The 19,827-nt window shown below is 45.4% G+C and overlaps 1 protein-coding gene across 1 annotated transcript in view; it reads left to right on the top strand.

Annotated features, from left to right (window-relative positions):
- Positions 1-100: 100 nt before the first annotated feature.
- Positions 101-19,827, top strand: part of LOC137431681 (1-phosphatidylinositol 4,5-bisphosphate phosphodiesterase delta-4-like) — a 40,507-nt gene continuing 20,780 nt past the window's right edge. Inside the window, exons 1-7 of the mRNA XM_078782742.1 lie at positions 101-155; positions 325-526; positions 10,590-10,734; positions 12,076-12,228; positions 12,524-12,661; positions 15,129-15,279; positions 18,180-18,296. Coding sequence (XP_078638868.1) covers positions 101-155; positions 325-526; positions 10,590-10,734; positions 12,076-12,228; positions 12,524-12,661; positions 15,129-15,279; positions 18,180-18,296 — 961 coding nt within the window. The remainder of the gene's footprint in view (positions 156-324; positions 527-10,589; positions 10,735-12,075; positions 12,229-12,523; positions 12,662-15,128; positions 15,280-18,179; positions 18,297-19,827) is intronic.

Genomic DNA, 19,827 nt, shown 5'->3' with positions numbered 1-19,827 from the left:
AGGCTCGAGAGTTTAGAGGTGAATGTGCTTACCTCTTGGCCATCCTGCCGGCCCAGTAAATGCAGTGGAGTCAAGCTACACGATATTGAAAAAAGTTGACATGTCTTGGACTATTGTGAGTATTTTGCTCCTCAAACCTTTTGAACGCCCTTTACGCAAATGATAAAGGCGTTAAAACATGTATCCTGAAATGGCTGCGTATCAGCCCCAAAGATGGCAAGGCATCACTAGTATTAAAATGATAATAGTACTAACAATTGTCATTTGAAATACAGTATGTATAAACCATTTGCATGGTTATTCATGAATGCCTGTGTGGTGCAGAGAGGAAAGACGCACGGCTCAGCTACGATGGATTCCTGGCGTATCTTCTGTCTCCAGACGGAGACATTTTCAACAAAAAGCACCATAGTGTATACCAGGACATGAATCAACCATTGTCCAACTACTTCATCAATTCTTCCCACAACACTTACCTGGTGCAGGACCAACTGGTCGGAGCTTCCAGCATACAGGGATATCTCAGGTGTGTGCTGATTAATTACCACAAATATTATTATTGTCACAGTATTATTTACACTTAAGCCGACATCTATAATAATCCATACTAAGGGAACTCCAAGGGTGTGCAGGAATGAAAACTGTTTGGATAAATATAAACACCACATTTGAAGATATCTACTATATAAGAGAGCTGTCTGTCAGGAATGCCAGGGGGGTTGACTCAGCCTGTCATCCTTCCGAGGTCGGCTAATTGAGTACCAGTTCACTGGTAATTCCCTGTTTGTCGTTAAAGGCGGCAAAAAGGGTTGGCGTCAGGAAGGGTTTCAGACCAGGTCACTCTACTCTGGACATGCTGCTTCTGCTGTCTCAACAATGGATGGAGGTCCTCAATGCCAAACAGGAAATTAGAGCTGTCTCCCTCGACATATCACGTGCCTTCGACACGGTCTGGCACCCCGCTCTGCTCACCAAACTCTCCTCCTTTGGTATCCATGGAAATCTCCACGCATGGCTGGCGGACTTCCTCTCTAGTCGTCGTCAATGTGTGGCCCTGAATGGGTTTCTCTCATCTCCTCTTCCTGTTCAGGCTGGAGTTCCCCAAGGCAGTGTTCTGGGCCCCGTGCTTTTTCTGGTCTTCATCAATGATCTCTCTGACTCTCTCGAAAATCCTCTCTATCTCTTTGCTGATGACTCCACTCTCTGCCGCTCCATTCCTCTTCCCTCAGATCGGCAGTCTGCTGCCTCCTCACTCTCTGAAGACCTGGACAAAATCACAGACTGGTCAAACAAGTGGAACATGTCTTTCAATCCTGACAAATCTCACACTCTTACTATGTCTCTCCGAAAAGATCGACTGGACAACCCTCCCATCTACTTTCTCAACAATCCTCTCCAAGAAGTTCTGTCGCTGAAGATTTTGGGTCTCACTATCTGCCATGATCTTTCTTGGGAAAACCACATTTCCAAGCTGGCCTCCAAAGCCAGTCACCGACTGGGCATCCTCCGTCGTGCGAAGTCCTTCCTCGGCACACCTGAGCTCCTCACCACATACAAGGCTTTCATCCGCAGCTCAATGGAATACTGTTCTCCCCTATGGGCCGGTGCTCCTGCCTCACACCTAGCTCGGCTTCACGCTGTTGAAACCAAAGCTTTCAGAATTATTGGAATCTTCCGCGATGAAGCTATCTCTGAGGGCCTTTCACTCACTCACCGCAGGCAGGTAGGTGGTCTTTCTGTCTTCTACCGACTCCTCTCCGGCCTTGCACCCCCAGCTCTCTCTGTGCTCTGTACCCCAAATATTCCTACAGGTCGCACAAGATCTGCCAGCAACCCTCTGATGGTTAAACTGCCGAAATCTCGGCTCTCTGCTCACCTTCACTCTTTCATTCCTCTTTTCTCCCGCCTCTGGAACAAACTCCCTCACTCCCTTCAATCCCACTCCTCCCTCCAGGTCTTTAAAACAGCTGTTCACCACCATCTCTTATCTTCCCCCATCCAAAACCTTGATCTTTTCTACCCCCGCTAATTCACCCCAGATCCACCTTGTTTGAAATTCCAACTTCTTTCCTGGAAGTCCTGGCAGTGTCCATATGTTTTATACCTCTCCCACCGCCCCCTTCCCATGCCCCCCCCCCCCCCAAAGCCCTCGCCCTCTCTCAGATCTCTCGATGTCTCCATGTCTCTCGGTCCCTGCTCTCAAATGTTGTGTTTGTGTCCTTCCCCCTCTCTCCCCATCTTGTCTACCGCTCCCGATGTTATATGTTTTATGTGTCGGTTTGTCTTTCTGTGTGATTAATGTTCGCTCTTTCACGAGCCTCGATCTTGTATACAAAAAAAAAGAAAAAAAAAAGGGCATCCGGCCGTAAAACATTGCTTCAAAAAGGGGACCAAAAAACAACAACAACCACGGTTCCCGAAAAAGGCCAACCCCCGCTTTGCGGGGAAAAATGGCCTCTAAAGGTGGTTATAAGAGAGCTGTCTGTCTGTGTGTGTGTGTGTGTGTGTGTGTGTGTGTGTCGCCATTTTTCTCAGAGATGGCTTAACGGATCTCCGTCAAACTTTCAGATATTCATCAGTGAATGTCTGGGAGTGTTTCTAGCCAAAATAAATAAAATAAAATTCTGAAATAAAAAAAAAGTTTTTGGGATTTAAAAAAAAAAAAAAAAAAAAAAAAAAAAAAAATCGCTCAATAGTGCCTAAGCCTTTTTAAAATTAATGACTGTTATATACAAGTACACATTCGCATAAATAAATACAAAACAATCACCAGACATTTCGTAATCAATGGTAGATTCACCAGCATATATTCAACGAAAAGGTAAAATGATGATTTGACCTTTGTGACGGATTCTGAATTGGATGTAATTGCTTTTACATTATATTTTCCCTCATTTCAAATATGTTAATGTTTCTTTTTCGCTTGAGCAACGCCGGGTACTCCAGCTATAAACACTTATGTACTTTACTTGGAGTAAAAATACAAATACAAATACAACTTTGTCTGGGGGTAACATAGGCTATGTGGCCGCGGCCTCATGTAGGGGTCTGGGGGGGCTGGGGGAAGGGCATAAATTATCTGTGTAAATGTGTACCATGTTGCGCCACCTGGTGATGGTTTCAGAGAGTGATGATGGTTTCCACCTGGTGATGGTTTCCTTTTTTACCTGGGCAACACTGATGTTAAAGCACTCTTTGCACGTGAAAATTTTCCTCCTTCCTTTCCCCCCCCTCCCCCAAAACGGAAGGGCCTGTCAAAGCCTCCTCCCCCCCCAAAAGATGTATATGTAGTATATCTTTCCCCTCCCTCTCCCCTCACCTCCCCCTTCCGCTCCCCCCACTCCCTTCCTAACGCCTCCCCCTCCTGCCTCCCCCCCTCCCCCTGGCAATGCCAGGTACTCCTGCTAGTAATCAAATAAATCATGAAAAAAAAAGGCTTCCCCTTGGTCAGCCTGCTTTCACCACGCAGGGATCTTAATCTGCCATTTTGTTTTGGCCTGTTCATAAATGACTTGCCTTGGAACCTTGATGACCTTTCACTGGCTAATTAAAGTATATAATCGAAAACTGTCTTCAGATTTGAGGATCGGAGCTTGTGGACTCAACTAAATAAGTGTTGAAATCTGGAGTGAAATCTGAAATTTTTGAGAAATTAGCGATTCTTATTAAACAAGAATGTATCAATTGAATGCAGGTTTATTAGCAACAACGATGAACAATCAATCTGCAAGACAAAGAAAGCGATGGTAGATATTAGAATAAGATAATAGATACAGAATATGCAAATAACAATGCGCAGTATTACACAAGATGAGAACGCAATAGAGAACAGTACCATACAAGAGTTGTCTATCTCCCTTTCCCAAAAACGTTCAATTGTGACACAGAATAGAACGAAACTGGAGACCGAGAAAAAGGATCACATGAGTTTATAATTGATATTCTTCTGAATTGAATCGGGCTGGTGGTTTGATAATTCGCTTCGGGCGGCCCGTCACCACCCGATCAATCGTCGGAGTCCTCTGAGGGCAGTTCGTAATTTCCTGGTCCATTGTGGGAGTCTCCGGTGGGTGGTTCGCTATCGCCCTGTCCGACGCCGGAGTCCCCTCCAGCTGGTCCATCATCACCCGAACCGTCAAGGGGGCAGAAATAGGCAGTGTCCGTGGAGGTGTGGCGGTGGTCTGCACATGTGGTTGGTTAGCGACTCTCGCAGGTGGTGTCATCGCGGTGATGGAGCGGAGTGTCGGTGATGGTAAGCCCGGCGCAATGACATGTTGGGGTTCACCCTTCTGGGGAGTGGTAACAGGATTGAGACAGACTCTTGGAGCGGCGATGGGTTGGGTACCAGACATTAAGTATTTCGGTACGATTGGCATAACACTTGGCATAACGGTTGGCAGCATGCCACTTTTGCCAGTCGTAGTGGGGGTTGTCATGCTGAAAGGCGTAAAACGTCGCAGGAACTTACGATTCCGGAGAGTGATTCTTCCGGAGCCATCCACCTTGACAACGTATTGATCGAATTGTTTTACCTCAATCACGGTTCCGGTCCGGTCCCATTTTCGTGGTTCCAGGCCGGTCTGGTTCTGGATCCGGACATGGTCCCCGACGGCCAGTGGAGGTAGCTTTGTCGTGTGTTCAGAGAGTCTTTCGATCTCCCTGGCATGCCGAATGCGCAAAGCTTCCTCACGATTGTTGCGTGTTTCCCGCCAGGTGTCCGATGGCAAGTATCTGCCTGGGATGATGGGTATGAAGTCCTTGACTGGCCTCTTGAAGATGATCATGGCTGGAGACAACCTAGTGTCCTGATCCGGTGCATTCCGGTACTGGAGTATTGCACGTTGGAATCGATCAGTGTCTAGTTCACCATTGGAACCAGTGTTATCGGTGATCAATCTTTTCGATGTTTTGACTGCGATCTCGGCACGACAGTTGCTGTGTGGGAAGGCAGTGGATGACAACCGATGGTTAACGCCCCACCGACGCAAGAAGTCTTGGGTGTCATGTGCCGTGAATTCTGGCCCACCGTCAGATGCCAATTCGTCGGGGATACCATAAGTGGCGAAGTTCGACCGCAGACATTTCACTAGGCCTTGTGCCCCGCCAGTTGTTAGCTGAATGATTGGCCAATTAGAGTAACGATCAACGGTGACCAAATAACTCCGACCCTTGTGATGAAAGTAATCTGAACAAACGTACTGGAAAGGGTAGGCAGGTTCAGCTGAGGCTGTAGGTGGAGCGCTTGGTTGCGATGGGGCCATCCGATTGCAGTGTGAGCAGCGATTGCGCATCTCATGAATCTGGGGAGTGATTCCAGGCCAAAAGATCGAGCTGCTGGCCCGGGTGGTCATAGCCGTGACTCCTTGGTGAGCAGCATGAAGATTCTCAAGGACAAGCTTCCGTAGCTTCGGTGGGATTATAATCCTCCCCTTGTAGACCACTATGCCATCAATAGTGTAGAGGTGTTCACGGAAGGGAAAGTATTCCAAAATGGACACAGGGAAATCGTCCCGACTGGCAGGTAGACCCTGCTCAATAGAATTGAGTAACTGCAGCATCTGAGTGTCACTTGCTGTTTCGTCCCGAACATCGTCCCAAGTGACGGACCGCACAGAATCGAGTGTCTTGATGGCTGCCATAGAAATAGCCATTTCCATGCCAGTGTCGTCATCTGTGGTCCACAGCCCAGTCAAGGTGTGCTGTCTTAGTGTAGTCGATGTGGCCACATCCATAATGGAGGAAATGTCATCCACCAGTGGCAGTCGTTCCGATGGTCTGGCACCCGACGGATGTCGTGAAATCGCATCTGGTACGCAGTGTCGTTTTCCCGGGATGTGGATAATTCGGAAACGATATGCTAGGGTCCTTTCTTTCAAGTTGGCAAGCCGCGTGTTATGGATGTCCTCTAATCGTCTGTCACCAAGAAGCTTGATTAAGGGCTTGTGATCGACGGCAATAATCAGGTTCTTGCATCCCAACACAAAATACTTTACTTTTTCCAGGCTGTCCGCCACTGCTAGAGCTTCACCCTCTATCGGAGCATAGCGCGACTCCGCTGCATGGGTGAAGCGGCCTCCAGCAAGGGTGATTTTCCAGCCATCGGGGCAGCACTGTGGGGTTTCACCAGGGCATCTGCAGTGTTTTTGGAGGAGCCAGAAGCCAATCCCATCCTTCGACCAGTCAGTTGCGAGACATGTTGTCTGTTCCTTGTCAAAGATCCGGACCCCATTTGCGACTTCAGATATGATGAGTCGTTTTGATTCTTCGAATAGGGATTGTAGTGTTGCATCCCAGTAGAAGGGGGTGCATGGTTTTAGGAGGTCCCGAAAAGGTCGCATCCTCTCGGTCATGCTGAAGCAGTATGTTACCTGATTGACTAGCCCAAACCAGGAGCGAATGTCAGTAATTGTTTTTGGTGTGGGGAAGTCCTGTATCGCTTGGAGATACCTTTGGCATGGTCGTACACTGTCCATGGTGATCTCGAATCCAGCGAATTCGACCGTGTCCTGACCAAAATGGAATTTCGTCGGATTTTGCGTAATCCCATTACGGCCGCACAGGTCGAGCCAGTTGCATGCCTGAAAAAAGCTCTCTTCCAATGTGTCGCTCCACATGATGGTATCATCAATACATTTGGACTTGTTTTTGAAGTCCGATACAATTTCGTCAAATCGTCTGGAGTATCCATCACCTGAAGCGATGTAACCTTGGGGAGTGGTGCAGTAACGGTATCGGCCCCATGGTGTGATGAACGTTGTCAGATGGCGGTCACATTCTCTGATTGGAACGCTGTGATAGCCATTCCAGGCGTCTGTTACCGTCTTTTTGGTGTTATGTGGCACTGGGTGTGGTGGGTCTCACGTGTGCAGTGCGCATTCAGTGGTTGCAGATCAACTGTCCTCCGTGGGGTCCCATCCTTCTTTGGACAGACGACCATTCTGCTGCACCATGTCACTGGTTCACCAATTGGCACCGGTTCCAGGACCCCTAACCTGATGTCGCGATCGATACCAGCCTTGACTTCTGCCTGCCAGTGTAAGGGGACAGGCACTGGGGTGTGCACCGCTTTTGGTGTTGCCTCGGGGTCAACCATCAGTGTGAGAGGCGGACCTTCCATGTGGGGTAGTGGCTGGTGTTCGCAGACATTGAATGTGCTGCTTTTGTAGTACTCCAGTAGCCATTTCTCCAGCCTCTCTCGGTTCTCGTCAGTGGCCGGAAATGGGATAGATGTAGGCAGTGTAGGGGGAAGCGATCTTTCCGGGCAGTTACAATTTGCATCGATAACTGCTGCCACTGCAGCACCAACTGTGTTGGATTCGCCAATGGTTGGGAAGCTACTAGACACGAGGCCTAGATCGACGCATGCTTCACGACTGAGATACATGTTCCGTGTGTCAGGTGAGATGTAGCAGATTTGTCGGGTTTCAATAATGTCGCCATTGGCTGTGCAACCAGACAGGTGTAGGAGCATGGCGCCGATAATCCGGACCCTTCCACTGTTAACAGCATTCATCTTCAGGTTGACAGGTAACAGGTCTTCATTACGCAGCCCGAGTTTGTGGAAAATTTTAAGTCCTGTGAGGCAGCTTTGACAGCCAGTGTCGGCCATGGCCTGGAGCCTGGCCGATTTTGGTCGGGATGACAGTGGCTGGCCGAAATGGTCATAAGATTCCTTATCGATCCGTGCTATGAGTTTTATGTACGGCTGTGGTTGAGACTTCTTCTTGGTCCAGCCAGAGAGGTGGTCAAATATATGGTGGTCGAGGTGTAGTGGAGTTGACAAGGTGGCCATGGCCCTTTTAATTTGCGGCTTCCAAATGGCCGTTTCTCGTTCCGTGACAGAGCAGAGGAGATCGTGGACCTGGCTGCTTTCTTCCACATCATGAGCATCCATTGATTTGTCCGTAGGTTTGTTGTCCGCCTTTTTCGTGCCTCCCCGGCAGACATGTGCAAAATGGCCGCGAGTGGCGCATTTACTGCATGTTTTCCCGTAGGCATTGCAGAATTGACGCCTTTGGTCGATGTTCGGCTGTTTGCCATGACCAGTTTTGCCGCAATAACTACAAATGGCCGCCTGCTTGTCGGTAGTGATCAGGGCTCTTTTGTTCTTCCAGTTTTTGTATTGGCTTGCGCCATGAGCGCCTTCACTATCGAGCAAGGCATTCTGGGAACGTTTCCCTGCTTCCTTGGCCTCGACGAAAATGAGAACTTCCTCCAAGCTCATGTTCTGATTTTGATCGCCGAGAATGTCCTGTTGTATATCTTGATCGGCGAGTCCCCGACATAGGACATCGCGAACCATGTCCTTGGTGTAGTTGACATCAGTAGGGGGATTGCATGAGCATACAACAGAAAACTTGCAGATCTCGGCTTGACCAGCCAGACGGGCTGCGTAGGTACGAATTGGTTCTTCTCGGTCCTGTCGCATGTTGTGGAGGTTTACGCGGGACACCATGGTATTCTCCTCTCGGACAGCAAGGGACCGAATGGCTTGTAGTATAGCTGCCTCGTCCTTGATTTCAATGCGTGGGTTGCTGCGGTGGAGGTCACGTCGTAGATTATCATCACAACATTCAAGGAGTTGAACGCGAACATCATTGCCGATTATCTGGGTCGCTGCCTTGTAACCATCCCATCTTCTGGTGAAATATTGCCAATCTTCGCTGGTACCGCCGGTTTGGATACGAGGACGGCTGACTTTGTCCGGTTTGGCTGGTGCAATGGACGTGTGAGTCATGGCGTGGATGGAGAGCTGGATAGCAGCAACGGCATTGTCAGTGCTGTCAGTAACGTAGACACAGCTCGGGAAGGGGCAGACTGCAGCAGGCATCTTCAGATGAGTTGATTGTTCATAAACAAGAATGTATCAATTGAATGCAGGTTTATTAGCAACAACGATGAACAATCAATCTGCAAGACAAAGAAAGCGATGGTAGATATTAGAATAAGATAATAGATACAGAATATGCAAATAACAATGCGCAGTATTACACAAGATGAGAACGCAATAGAGAACAGTACCATACAAGAGTTGTCTACTTATAACTAGGCATATTAACTTAAGCAAGACTCCCTCCCTCTCCATATTCACACAAGAAAATGTGAAATTGCCAAAGCATGAAACTTAACCTTTTTCTTCTGTTTGGACAATTATATTGAGTGAAGAAAAGATAAAGGAATGTGCCGAAAAGTGTACTTAATTGAGTTCAATAAAAATAATTAACCAGCGGGATCACCGTGAGGGCTTCCGCACACACACCTGGATTCTCCATGGAGAAATCTCCAGAGTTAAGAAGGCCAAATAAATGTAATTAAAGATCAAATTTTAAAAATGATTAACATGATGGGAGGATTAGAATGAGTAAACCAACGGAACAAGTGAACTACGAGTTCAAGAGAGAATTAAAAAATATTGCAATAATATTTTAATTATTTTACTCTTTGAAAAGTCCTTTCCTCATTTTTTAAATTCACTTCCTCGCTTTTCTCCCCTTCCTCGCTCTCCGTCCACCTCCCCCCCCCCCCCCCCACCTTCCTCGCTTTTCTCCCCTTCCTCGCTCTCCGTCCACCTCCCCCCCCCCCCCCCCCCACCTTCCTCGCTTTTCTCCCCTTCCTCGCTCTCCGTCCACCTCCCCCCCCCCACCTTCCTCACTTTTCTCCCCTTCCTCGCTCTCCGTCCACCTCCCCCCCCCCCCACCTTCCTCGCTCTTCCTTCTCTTCCACTTCCCCCTCTCTCTCTCACTACCCTCTCCCTATCTCTCCCCCATCTCCCTCTCTTTCTCTCATTCTAATCCTCCTCCTCGCACCCTCTCCTTATGATGAGGGTATAGCGGCGTGTGGTGAGGCATTGTTCTCCCGCCACCCCTCTTATTCGCTTCTCCCCCCCCCCCCCCTTTCCTTGCTCTCCCCTCCTCTCTCTCCCTTCCCTCTTGCTCCCACCTGCTACCGGAGTGTATCGTGACGTGTGGTGAGGCGTTGCTCCCCCCTCCCTTCTTGCCCCTCCTCAATCCCCTCTCTCTCCCCCCCTCGCCTCTCTCCCTCCCATATCTTGCTCTCTCCCCCACCCATTTCTCATTCTCCCCCTGCTCCCGGAGTGTACCGTGACGTGTGGTGAGGCGTTGCTCCCCCCTCTCCCTTCTCGCCCCTCCTCAATGCCCTCTCTCTTCCCCCTCCCCTCTCTCCCTCCCATATCTTGCTCTCTCCCCCACCCATTTCTCATTCTCCCCACCTCTCTGTCTCCCACCTTTCTCTCCACCTCTCTGAGTATTCCTGTCAGCGAGGCAATAGGTGGGTGTTGTCGAAATGCAACCTGTGATGATGCAAAGGGCTTTCTTTTGCGTGGTCTGTCGGGTGTTGAGATGTATGTTTGATGTCATCATGGCTTTGGTTGTTGTTGTTTGTGTGCTCCTTCTGTGTACTATTATATATTTTATATTGCTTGGAAACGTATTGCGATATATAATTTTGTGTGCTCCTTCCATGTCTGTCACGTTTTATTCCAAACAATTCCAGAAATGACTTTTTCCCTTGCTTTCTTTCTTGACAATAAAATAAAGAAACATGTAGAATTAAGTTAGGATTACCCACAGTTCCCTGCGAGATGGCTGCCGATGCGTGGAGATCGACTGCTGGGACGGACCACAAAACGAGCCCATTGTGTATCATGGCAAGACACTCACATCACGCATTACGTTCCGGAACGTCATTCGAGCCATTAACCAGGAAGCGTTTGTGGTGAGTACTTTTGGGATGTTATATCTATGAACCAAACAACATTTTGAAAAGCACAAGATGGTAAATTGAATCCTCCTGCAGTTTTGTTAATTATTGTTTTCCGAGTCCTTCAAATTTGACCCGGACATTTGATAACAAATAAGCTTGTATGTGTTGTGAAAATCAACCAGATCCACAACTTTGTCCCATAGGTAGGTTTAATATCAATTAGATCTTTGACATCATCCTGTAAAATACAATCATGCAATAGATATCAGGATCTTGGTATCATACTGAGCGGACCGATAATAATAGACAGAGCAAGCGAGTCTAGCATATATGTGCGAGTCTGGCATATACGTACCATTCAAGACTACATGCAAAGTAAATGTCACAGGTGTGGCTCCGCGTCGCGGACGTCCCAGGTTTTATAGACGCCCTTCAGTGGCTGAAGCGAGTAACTCTCCTGGGTTCGACTTTGGTATAATTTCACTACAGTATGTAACTTTGATAAGCAATGATCAGCACACTGTGTAGCCAATCATCTGTAAATCTCAACAGGCCTGGTGCTTTCATTGACCAGAAATTTCATACTTGCTCTTCTTAACTCTTCGACATCTCTCTTTCCGCCATCTTGATTTTGAGCACTGCGCTAAAGCAAAAAACACGTGATTATGGGTCCAATCCTTCGAACCTGCAATATGAAGCCAAATTCCCTCAAATGTTAACCTACATACATGACTCTCTGCCCTTTCCCAGAGAATCCAGTACAAAATCCTCCTCTTGACCTACAAAGCCCTCCATAACCTGGCCCCATCCTACCTGGCTGACCTCCTCTCCAGACACACTCCCAACCGTAACCTCCACTCTGCTGGTACCAACCTCCTCAGCCCCCCCCCCCCATCCGGACCAAATTCAGATCCTGGGGGACAGGGCCTTCTCCATCGCTGCTCCCACCCTCTGGAACTCACTGCCTCACACCATCAGAGACTCCTCCTCACTCACCACATTCAAAACATCACTCAAGACCCACCTGTTCAACACTGCATTCAACATTTAACCCACAGCATTTAACCCCTGACTATCTCTTCTCCTTCTCCTTCCTTTTGCTTTGATTATTTACCTATTGATTTTTGTCTTTTTGCACTTGTTTTTTGTACTCTGTCAAAGCGTCTTTGGGCTTCTTGAAAAGCGCTATATAAAATAAATGTATTATTATTATTATTATTATTATAAGCATATGTCCAGGTCAAATTTGAAGCATCCTCATTCATTAATCGATAAGAAGGCACAGATGTGTGTATAATCTTTTGCTCATAAAAATGTCCTTTCTTTATTAATGTTCTACTACATGTTCGACAGATCTCCAAATTCCCCGTTGTTTTATCATTGGAGAATCATTGCTCATTTGAACAGCAAAAGACGATGGCAAGACACCTGAAGAACATCTTGGGAAAAAGGCTTCTGACAACCACATTAGACGGAGATGTACCACACCAGCTTCCTTCCCCTTCAGTAATAATAATATTAATAATAATAATAGTAATAATAATAATCCATTTCCCAATTTCAAAATGGTTAGCTGAAGCCTCAACTGATCATAGTCATTGTTTCTAAAAAAAATAAAAATTAAATAATGGAATTTCTGATTGAATTTCCACTTAAAACCCAATTTTAACTCCAGATCTTTATGCTTGTTTAAAAGTTAACTAACAGCATCCTAGCAGTGAAGCGTTATCCTCTTTTACCTCTGCCTTAAGAAAAGTTGTTTTTAACAACAAATTGACATGAATATTGACCTGTGTGGAAGGATCTTCGTGAACGTTTCCTGATTAAGGGCAAGCGAGTGGGCTCCATTAAAGATGATATACGGAAGTATAAGTCTTCGATGAAAGGAGGAACTCGGGTGGAAAAAGAAGAGAAACAGTCTCAAGGTGCAAGTCACAAGGTCAGTCAAAAGGCAAGTCACAAGATATAGGCATTTGTAATAATTATCTATATATATAAAACACAGTTTGTGTGTGTGTGTGTAATGTTACCGATAGACTCCTAAACGGAGAGGCTCACGTACTTGATATTTGGCATAGACATGGCCATTGAGCCTGGGAAGAACATGGCCGACCTAAAAAAAAAAATTTCATAATATTTTTTTACCATATTTTTACCTCAGCGCATTTCAGCGAGGAATATTATACACGGAATCTGAGGCGGTGGCAGAGCAGCACGCTGATTCGCTCAGAGCGATCACGTGATGTTCCTTGCCACCATAAACTCACAGTTACGCGTTCGCACGTAATTCAGAGCGAAAAGCGATTGCGTTTTTTCACATTTCAGCGAGGAACATTGCCATTCACACCACATAGGTTTTTTTTTTCTTTCATCTTTAGATCCATATTTTTTTTCAGTGAGGAATATTATACACGGAATCTGAATCGGTGGCAGAGCAGCGCGCTGATTCGCTCAGAGCGATCACGTGATTTTCCTTGCCGCCATAAACTCACAGCAAGTAGCATAAATTTTAGCATGATTAGCATTTAGCATGATTTAGCATGAGTTAGCACAGATAGTAGCATGTTTCACATAGATTTTTTTTTCAGCGAGGAATATTATACACGAAATCTGAGCCGGTGGCAGAGCAGCACGCTGATTCGCTCAGAGCGATCACGTGATGTTCCATCCCCGCCGCCAGACCATTGAACATAAAACAGTTTGTGTGTGTGTAATGTAATGTTACCTCCCCCTCCCCTCCACCCCCCCTCCCCCCTCTTCTCCCCTCCCCCCATCTCCTCCCCTCCCCCCCCGTTCCCCTCCCCTCCCCCCTTCCCCTCCCCTTCCCCCTCCCGGCAATGCCGGGTACTTCTGCTAGTCTACTATATAAGAGAGATGTTTGTCTGTGTGTGTGTGTGTGTGTGTGTGTGTGTGTGTGTGTGTGTGTGTGTGTGTGTGTGTGTCACCATTTTCTCAGAGTTGGCTGAACGGATCTTCGTCAGACTTTCAGAGGTTCATCAGTGTTTAGTGTTTTACATCTATTATTGGAAACATCAGTGTTTCAGAGGTTCATCAGTGAGTGCCTGGGAGTGTTTTAGGCAAAAAAAATAAAAAATAATGAAAAAAAAAATCGTTTTTTTTTTTTTTTTAAATCGCTCGATAGTGCCGAAGCCTTTTTAATTAATGACAGTTATATACAAGTACACATTCGCATAAATAAATACAAAACAATCACCAGACATTTGAACACAAATAAATCAAAATTCCAGAAGTGTGTGAAGTTTGTAGTACGGCTTCTTCTTCTTCCTGATCAGCATCACACTCAACTCAGAAACGTGATGAATGCCACATTCACCCAACAGCATATATATATATATATATATATATGTATATATATATATATATATATATATATATATATATAAACCCCCTTCCGCTCCTGCCTCCCCCTCCCTCCCCTTCCAGCTCCCCCTCCCCCCTCCTCCCTTCCCTCCTCTCCTCTCCCCCTCTCCTCCTCTCCCCCCTTCCACTCTACCCCTCCCCTCCCCTCCCCCTCCCCCCACCCGGCAACGCCGGGTACTTCTGCTAGTAGCATGATATCTCAAAAAGTTATGGACGAATTATGACAAAATTAGGTGGATGAGTTCGGTAGGTGACAAGAACAGGTGATCTGATTTTGGTTCAGGCCCGGCTTCAGATCCGGCCTATCATTGGGATACAAAACGTAAACTGTTCAGGTATGCACTCTACTGATACAGTTTAATACAGTTATCTGTATTAAATCTGCCCATGGTATCGTTTGTACATAAATAATATGTCGGACAAAGACATGGGAAGAGATCTGTGAATTTTTACATGAGTACAAGGACATAAGTGGATGCAATAAGTGGAATACCACAAACAGGAGGAGAGAGAAGAGAAGGAAAGTAACCTGCAAGTAAATGTGGTGAGGTATGAGAGGGTTAATGAGAATTCAGAAGATCAATGGGGAGGGATGAAAGATGGCCAAATGTGGTGGTATACCGACAGGTTAAAGCCCTGAAGGGAAAAGTAGGATTGAACAGACTGCGGAAGGTGGTCCCACAGATGGGAGAAGAAGGGCACAAAAGGGTGGAGGTCAACAGTAAACCTGGATTTTGGAAGTTTCGCATGGATTGTAAGATCCGAGAACAAGCACAACCTGAAGAGATGATGGGAGGGGGGGGGGGATGGAGGGATGCAAAATCCCAGGGAACAAGACCTGAGAAGAGGCAGTAGAAAGCAGAAAGACCACTGACTTGTTTGCAAATAATAATTAAATATTTGGGGTTTTCCACATGGTACCCTGAGTCACCAATGAATGTATATGTCATGTGATATGTGCATGCTTTTTAATCAAATACATTTCATTAAAATCCAAACTCATTGCTACCTTTTCTTGGTGTCAGCTGCAGACAGTGCCAGAGGAGTTGTCCAACCTAGTCGTCTACATGAAGAGTATCCATTTCAATGATCTTGCATCTGCACAAGCGGAGCAGAAGTGCTATATGATGTCATCGCTTAACGAATCCAAGGCCAAGAAAGTCTCAACGGCAGGAGGTGTTTCCATCTTCATGTTCTATTAATAATTTTAAACACCTTGCACCTGTAATAGCCCTTCCATAGGTAACAAATTACCGTACAATAAACCATGGTAGAAATTGGATGTTACTGCAAATCCATGGCTTAGAATGAACATTATTGGCTTAGAATGAACAGAACAATCATCATGATGGATATTTCCAGATTAATGTCTGTGGGGTACATGCAGGTAAGGGGGAGGTGGGTTCAGAGAAGTCAAGCCTCCTACCCTCATTCTTTTCAAGAAAATATGCAATACAAGTACAGATACATTTGCCAGCCCCCAAAGTACACCGCCCCATGCCAAATAATTAAATATCATATCCTCCAGTACGCGACATCAGTGGGGCGCCTTCAGCGCCAAGCCAAGCTGCCGTGCATCACATGGAGATGGAATTGGTGGGGGGTGGGAGTGGGGCGGAGTACAATAATTATTGATTGATTAATTGGTTAATTGTGGAATTAAAATAAATAAATAATAATCGTATAATAATAAATTTCTTAATCAATTGGCTAATAGCATACCGAAACCAAGTGTTTTATCCAAATCTGTAACTTTTTGAAAAATTAATGAAACAATTAATTAATCGAAAAATTAAATAATTCATTGATTAATTGATTAATCAATCAATAATTAATCGATTAATTGATTAATCAATAAATCAAAAATACCCTTTACAGCCAAATCACTTGGTCATTGTCATGTCCAAATATCAGCTTCCTAGCTCAAAAGGTGCCTGAGATATTGGCCAGATGAGAAAGAAAATAAATGATTAATAATTAAAATGAAGAAATAATAATCATTAAAAAAAAATAAAAATCAATTGGCTAATAGAATACATAAACCACCACCATTTCATCCGAATCTGTAACTTAAAAAAAAAAAATTTGGTCATTAATCGAATAATTAAAAAATTAATCGATTAATTGATTAATCAATAAATAAAAAATACCCTTTACAGCCAAATCATTTGTAGTGGGGCGGCTTAGCCCAAATATTCAAAAGAATTGTGCATTTTGTGAAACAAGCACCAAATTTGGCACAAATGTACATTAATATGTTGCGAACATTTTCAGATATTGGGCCACTTGAAATTCCGTAATTTTTTTTTTCAAATTTTTTCAAATTTCGTAATTTCAAATTTTTTGGGTGACACCGTCACCATTTCGGTCTTCGAGGCCGGCCAATAGGCAAAGTGTGACCAGAAGGGACGAGGTTCTCCTGACCACGTGGCCCTCGATCTGGGAAGCGAGAGGCGTTCCATTAGTGGACGCGCCCCTCACGCCCGACTTTTGGGCGGCCCCGGCAGGCCGTTTGTTTTGACGTTCCGTGACAGGCCCCGCACCCCCACCTCCGGGCCGACCGGAAGCTTGTGCTGAGTACATCATACCTGAACAACTCAGTGAGGCAGAACACAGCAGTGCACACCAGGGTGACCCCTTCAGTGCATAAACCAATTAACCTGTCCACTGCAGGGCATATAGAAATGAAGTTATTTTCTGCATATAATAATAATATAAGTTCAGTTCTATATAACAATTTCTGTTATCACCACTACCACTACAACTACAACTACCACTACTACAAGCTTTGTCTGGAATTTTGTGGACTAACAGACAAACAGACATACAGACAAGCTGGGATCAAAACATTACCTCCTTCCACCATTGAGTGTAGAGGTAAACATCATGGAAATTATATCATGCCCTAGATTTAATTCATGCTTACCCGTGTATTTGCTTCACTGGTTCACAAGGTCTTTTGCATACATGTAATTCAGACTCTCGTCTTCATTGCTGACCACACAATGTTCGCAACATATTAATGTACATTTGTGCCAAATTTGGTGCTTGTATCACAAAATGCACAATTCTTTTGAATATTTGGGCTAAGCCGCCCCACTATATCGGCCGGCCTCGAAGACCGAAATTGTGACGGTGTCACCCGAAAAATTTGAAATTACGAAATTTGAAAAAATTTGAAAAAAAAAATTACGGAATTTCAAGTGGCCCAATATCTGAAAATGTTCGCAACATATTAATGTACATTTGTGCCAAATTTGGTGCTTGTATCACAAAATGCACAACAGGTTTGCTATGCTGCTACACTATTGGTCATTGTCATGTCCAAATATCAGCTTCCTAGCTCAAAAGGTGCCTGAGATATTGCCCAGATGAGAAAGAAAATATACATGTACTTAATTAATCGATTATAATTAAGTAACTAATGAATGCATTGATTAATCAAAAAAACAAAAATACAGTTTTTGCCAAAGCACTTGCTCACTATTGTGCCCAAATTCCAGCTTCCTAGCTCAAAGGATGGGTGAGATATCACCCGGACAAACAAAAAAGAAAGAAACCGGAGTGAAAACTGAGTACTCCCTTTCAGCGCGTCATTGCCGAACCCCCTTCGGTGCCCGGCGATGACGTCATGCAGCGGCTGTGGAGATGGACTAGGAAAGGAGTGGTGTACAACAACTAAAATTACTGCATGACAAATGAAACCATAACTTAACATTATTGTATCAAAAGCGGGACACATTGTTAAGGTATTGTTAAGGTTAAGGTATTGTTATGGTTGCAGAAGGCGCTGCTTGACTCTTCAGAATGTTTGAACTAGTACTTAATGAAACACATAAATCCAGACCTATTCGAATGAAGGCGACAGATAAAGCAAATCAACATGTTTTTCATCCCAAAATATTGTTATAATAATCCGGAGGTTGCCTTTTCCTTTTATTTCTTGCAAACCACAGACATAATTCATAGTCTCTTGCGATTGTAACTCTGCGGCCAAAACACAAGCTTGAGCTTTTGACCATTCTGATTCAAGGGTGAAGCTGATGCCAACATAACATATTTTTGTTCCCTTTAAGGTGCCAACTTTGTGAGTTACACAAGGAGCAACATCGTCCGGATATACCCTTTACAGACAAGGATCGATTCATCCAACTACAATCCGGTAGATCTATGGAACTATGGCTGCCAGATGGGTGCGTATCCATTTTTTCAATAAACATCAGGGTTTGATAGGAAGTGCCAATGCTGGAGTTTCACAGGCAGGGCGATTCATCAATGTGGGTGCTGTCCATTGGTTGGACATTAAGCCAGAGGACCCGTCTGCCGGCAGTGGTAGTGGTCATTTGTTAGTAGTAGGCGAGTTATTGCCGGCACAGGCACCCTGCACACATTACAAATTCCGACACAAATCAACTTCAGTTGAATATCCTGTGACGGAGTCAAGGATCCAGGCGATAGGTCATCCATCCAGGATTGGTTCCAGCCTTGAGACGTTTCTCGACTTGCCATGAATGACCTCAAATCTGTCAATATTTCGGGCCTCTATTATTATTATTATTATTATTGTTATTATTATTATGAAGTTTGTGGTATGTATGTATTGTGTTCCTTTTCAATGCTCACAACGACAGAGACTCCATACTAGTTGAAGGCCCACCAGGTAAGGGCAACAGATCTTAAATGCCAGTGGAATGACGACCTTTCTCAATCTCGACTTGTTCTGCACATTTAGATAACTGTACCAAGAAACAAAAGAAAACATTGATCAGCAAGGATTTCGTCAACATCCGCATCACACGTGAGCCAATACTATATTAATTCAACTTCCTAAGAAGATACAATCTTTGCATTGATTTCTTGTCCACGGCTAGCTTGTTATATCAATACTCAAGCTTTTGGGTCTCACGATCTGCCATGATCTTTCCTGGGAAAACCACATTTCAAATCTGGCCTCCAAAGCCAGTCGCCGACTGGGCATCCTCCGTCGTGCAAAGTCCTTCCTTGGCACACCTGAGCTCCTCACCACATACAAGGCTTTCATCTGCAGCTCAATGGAATACTGCTCTCCCCTCTGGGCTGGTGCTCCTGCCTCACACCTATCTCGTCTTCACGCTGTTGAAACCAAAGCATTCAGAATCATTGGAATCTCCCACGATGAAGCTAACTCTGAGGGCCTTTCACTCACTCACCGCAGGCAGGTTGGTGGTCTTTCCGTCTCTACCGACTCCTCTCCGGCCTTGCCCCCCCCCCCCCCAGCTCTCTCTGGGCTCTGTCCCCCAAATATTCCTACAGGTCGCACAAGATCTGCCTGCAACCCTCTTATGGTTAAATTGCCAAAATCAAGACTCTCTGCTCACCTTCACTCCTTCATTCCTCTTTTCTCCCGCCTCTGGAACAAACTCCCTCACTCTCTTCAATCCCACTCCTCCCTCCAGGTCTTTAAAACAGCTGTTCACCACCATCTCTTATCTTCCACCATCCAAAAACTTGATCTTTTCTACCCCCGCTAATTTCACCCCAAAGCCACTTTTTTGAAATACCAACTTCTTTCATGGAAGTCCTTGGTGTCCTTGTGTGTTATACTTCTCCTCCCCCCCCCCCCTTCCCACGCCTCCTCCCCCCAAGCCCTCTCCCTCCCACACATCTCCAGATGTCCCTGCTCTCAAATGTTGTGTTTGTGTGCTTCCCCTTCTCTCCCCATCTTGTCTACCGCTCCCTCTTTTT

This window comes from Myxine glutinosa, chromosome 7 (assembly GCF_964187855.1).
Source record: "Myxine glutinosa chromosome 7, kmMyxGlut1.1, whole genome shotgun sequence".
In the NCBI taxonomy this organism is placed as follows: domain Eukaryota; kingdom Metazoa; phylum Chordata; class Myxini; order Myxiniformes; family Myxinidae; genus Myxine; species Myxine glutinosa.
Note: the sequence above shows the minus strand (reverse complement) of the source record. Positions and strands in the feature narration are given on the sequence as shown.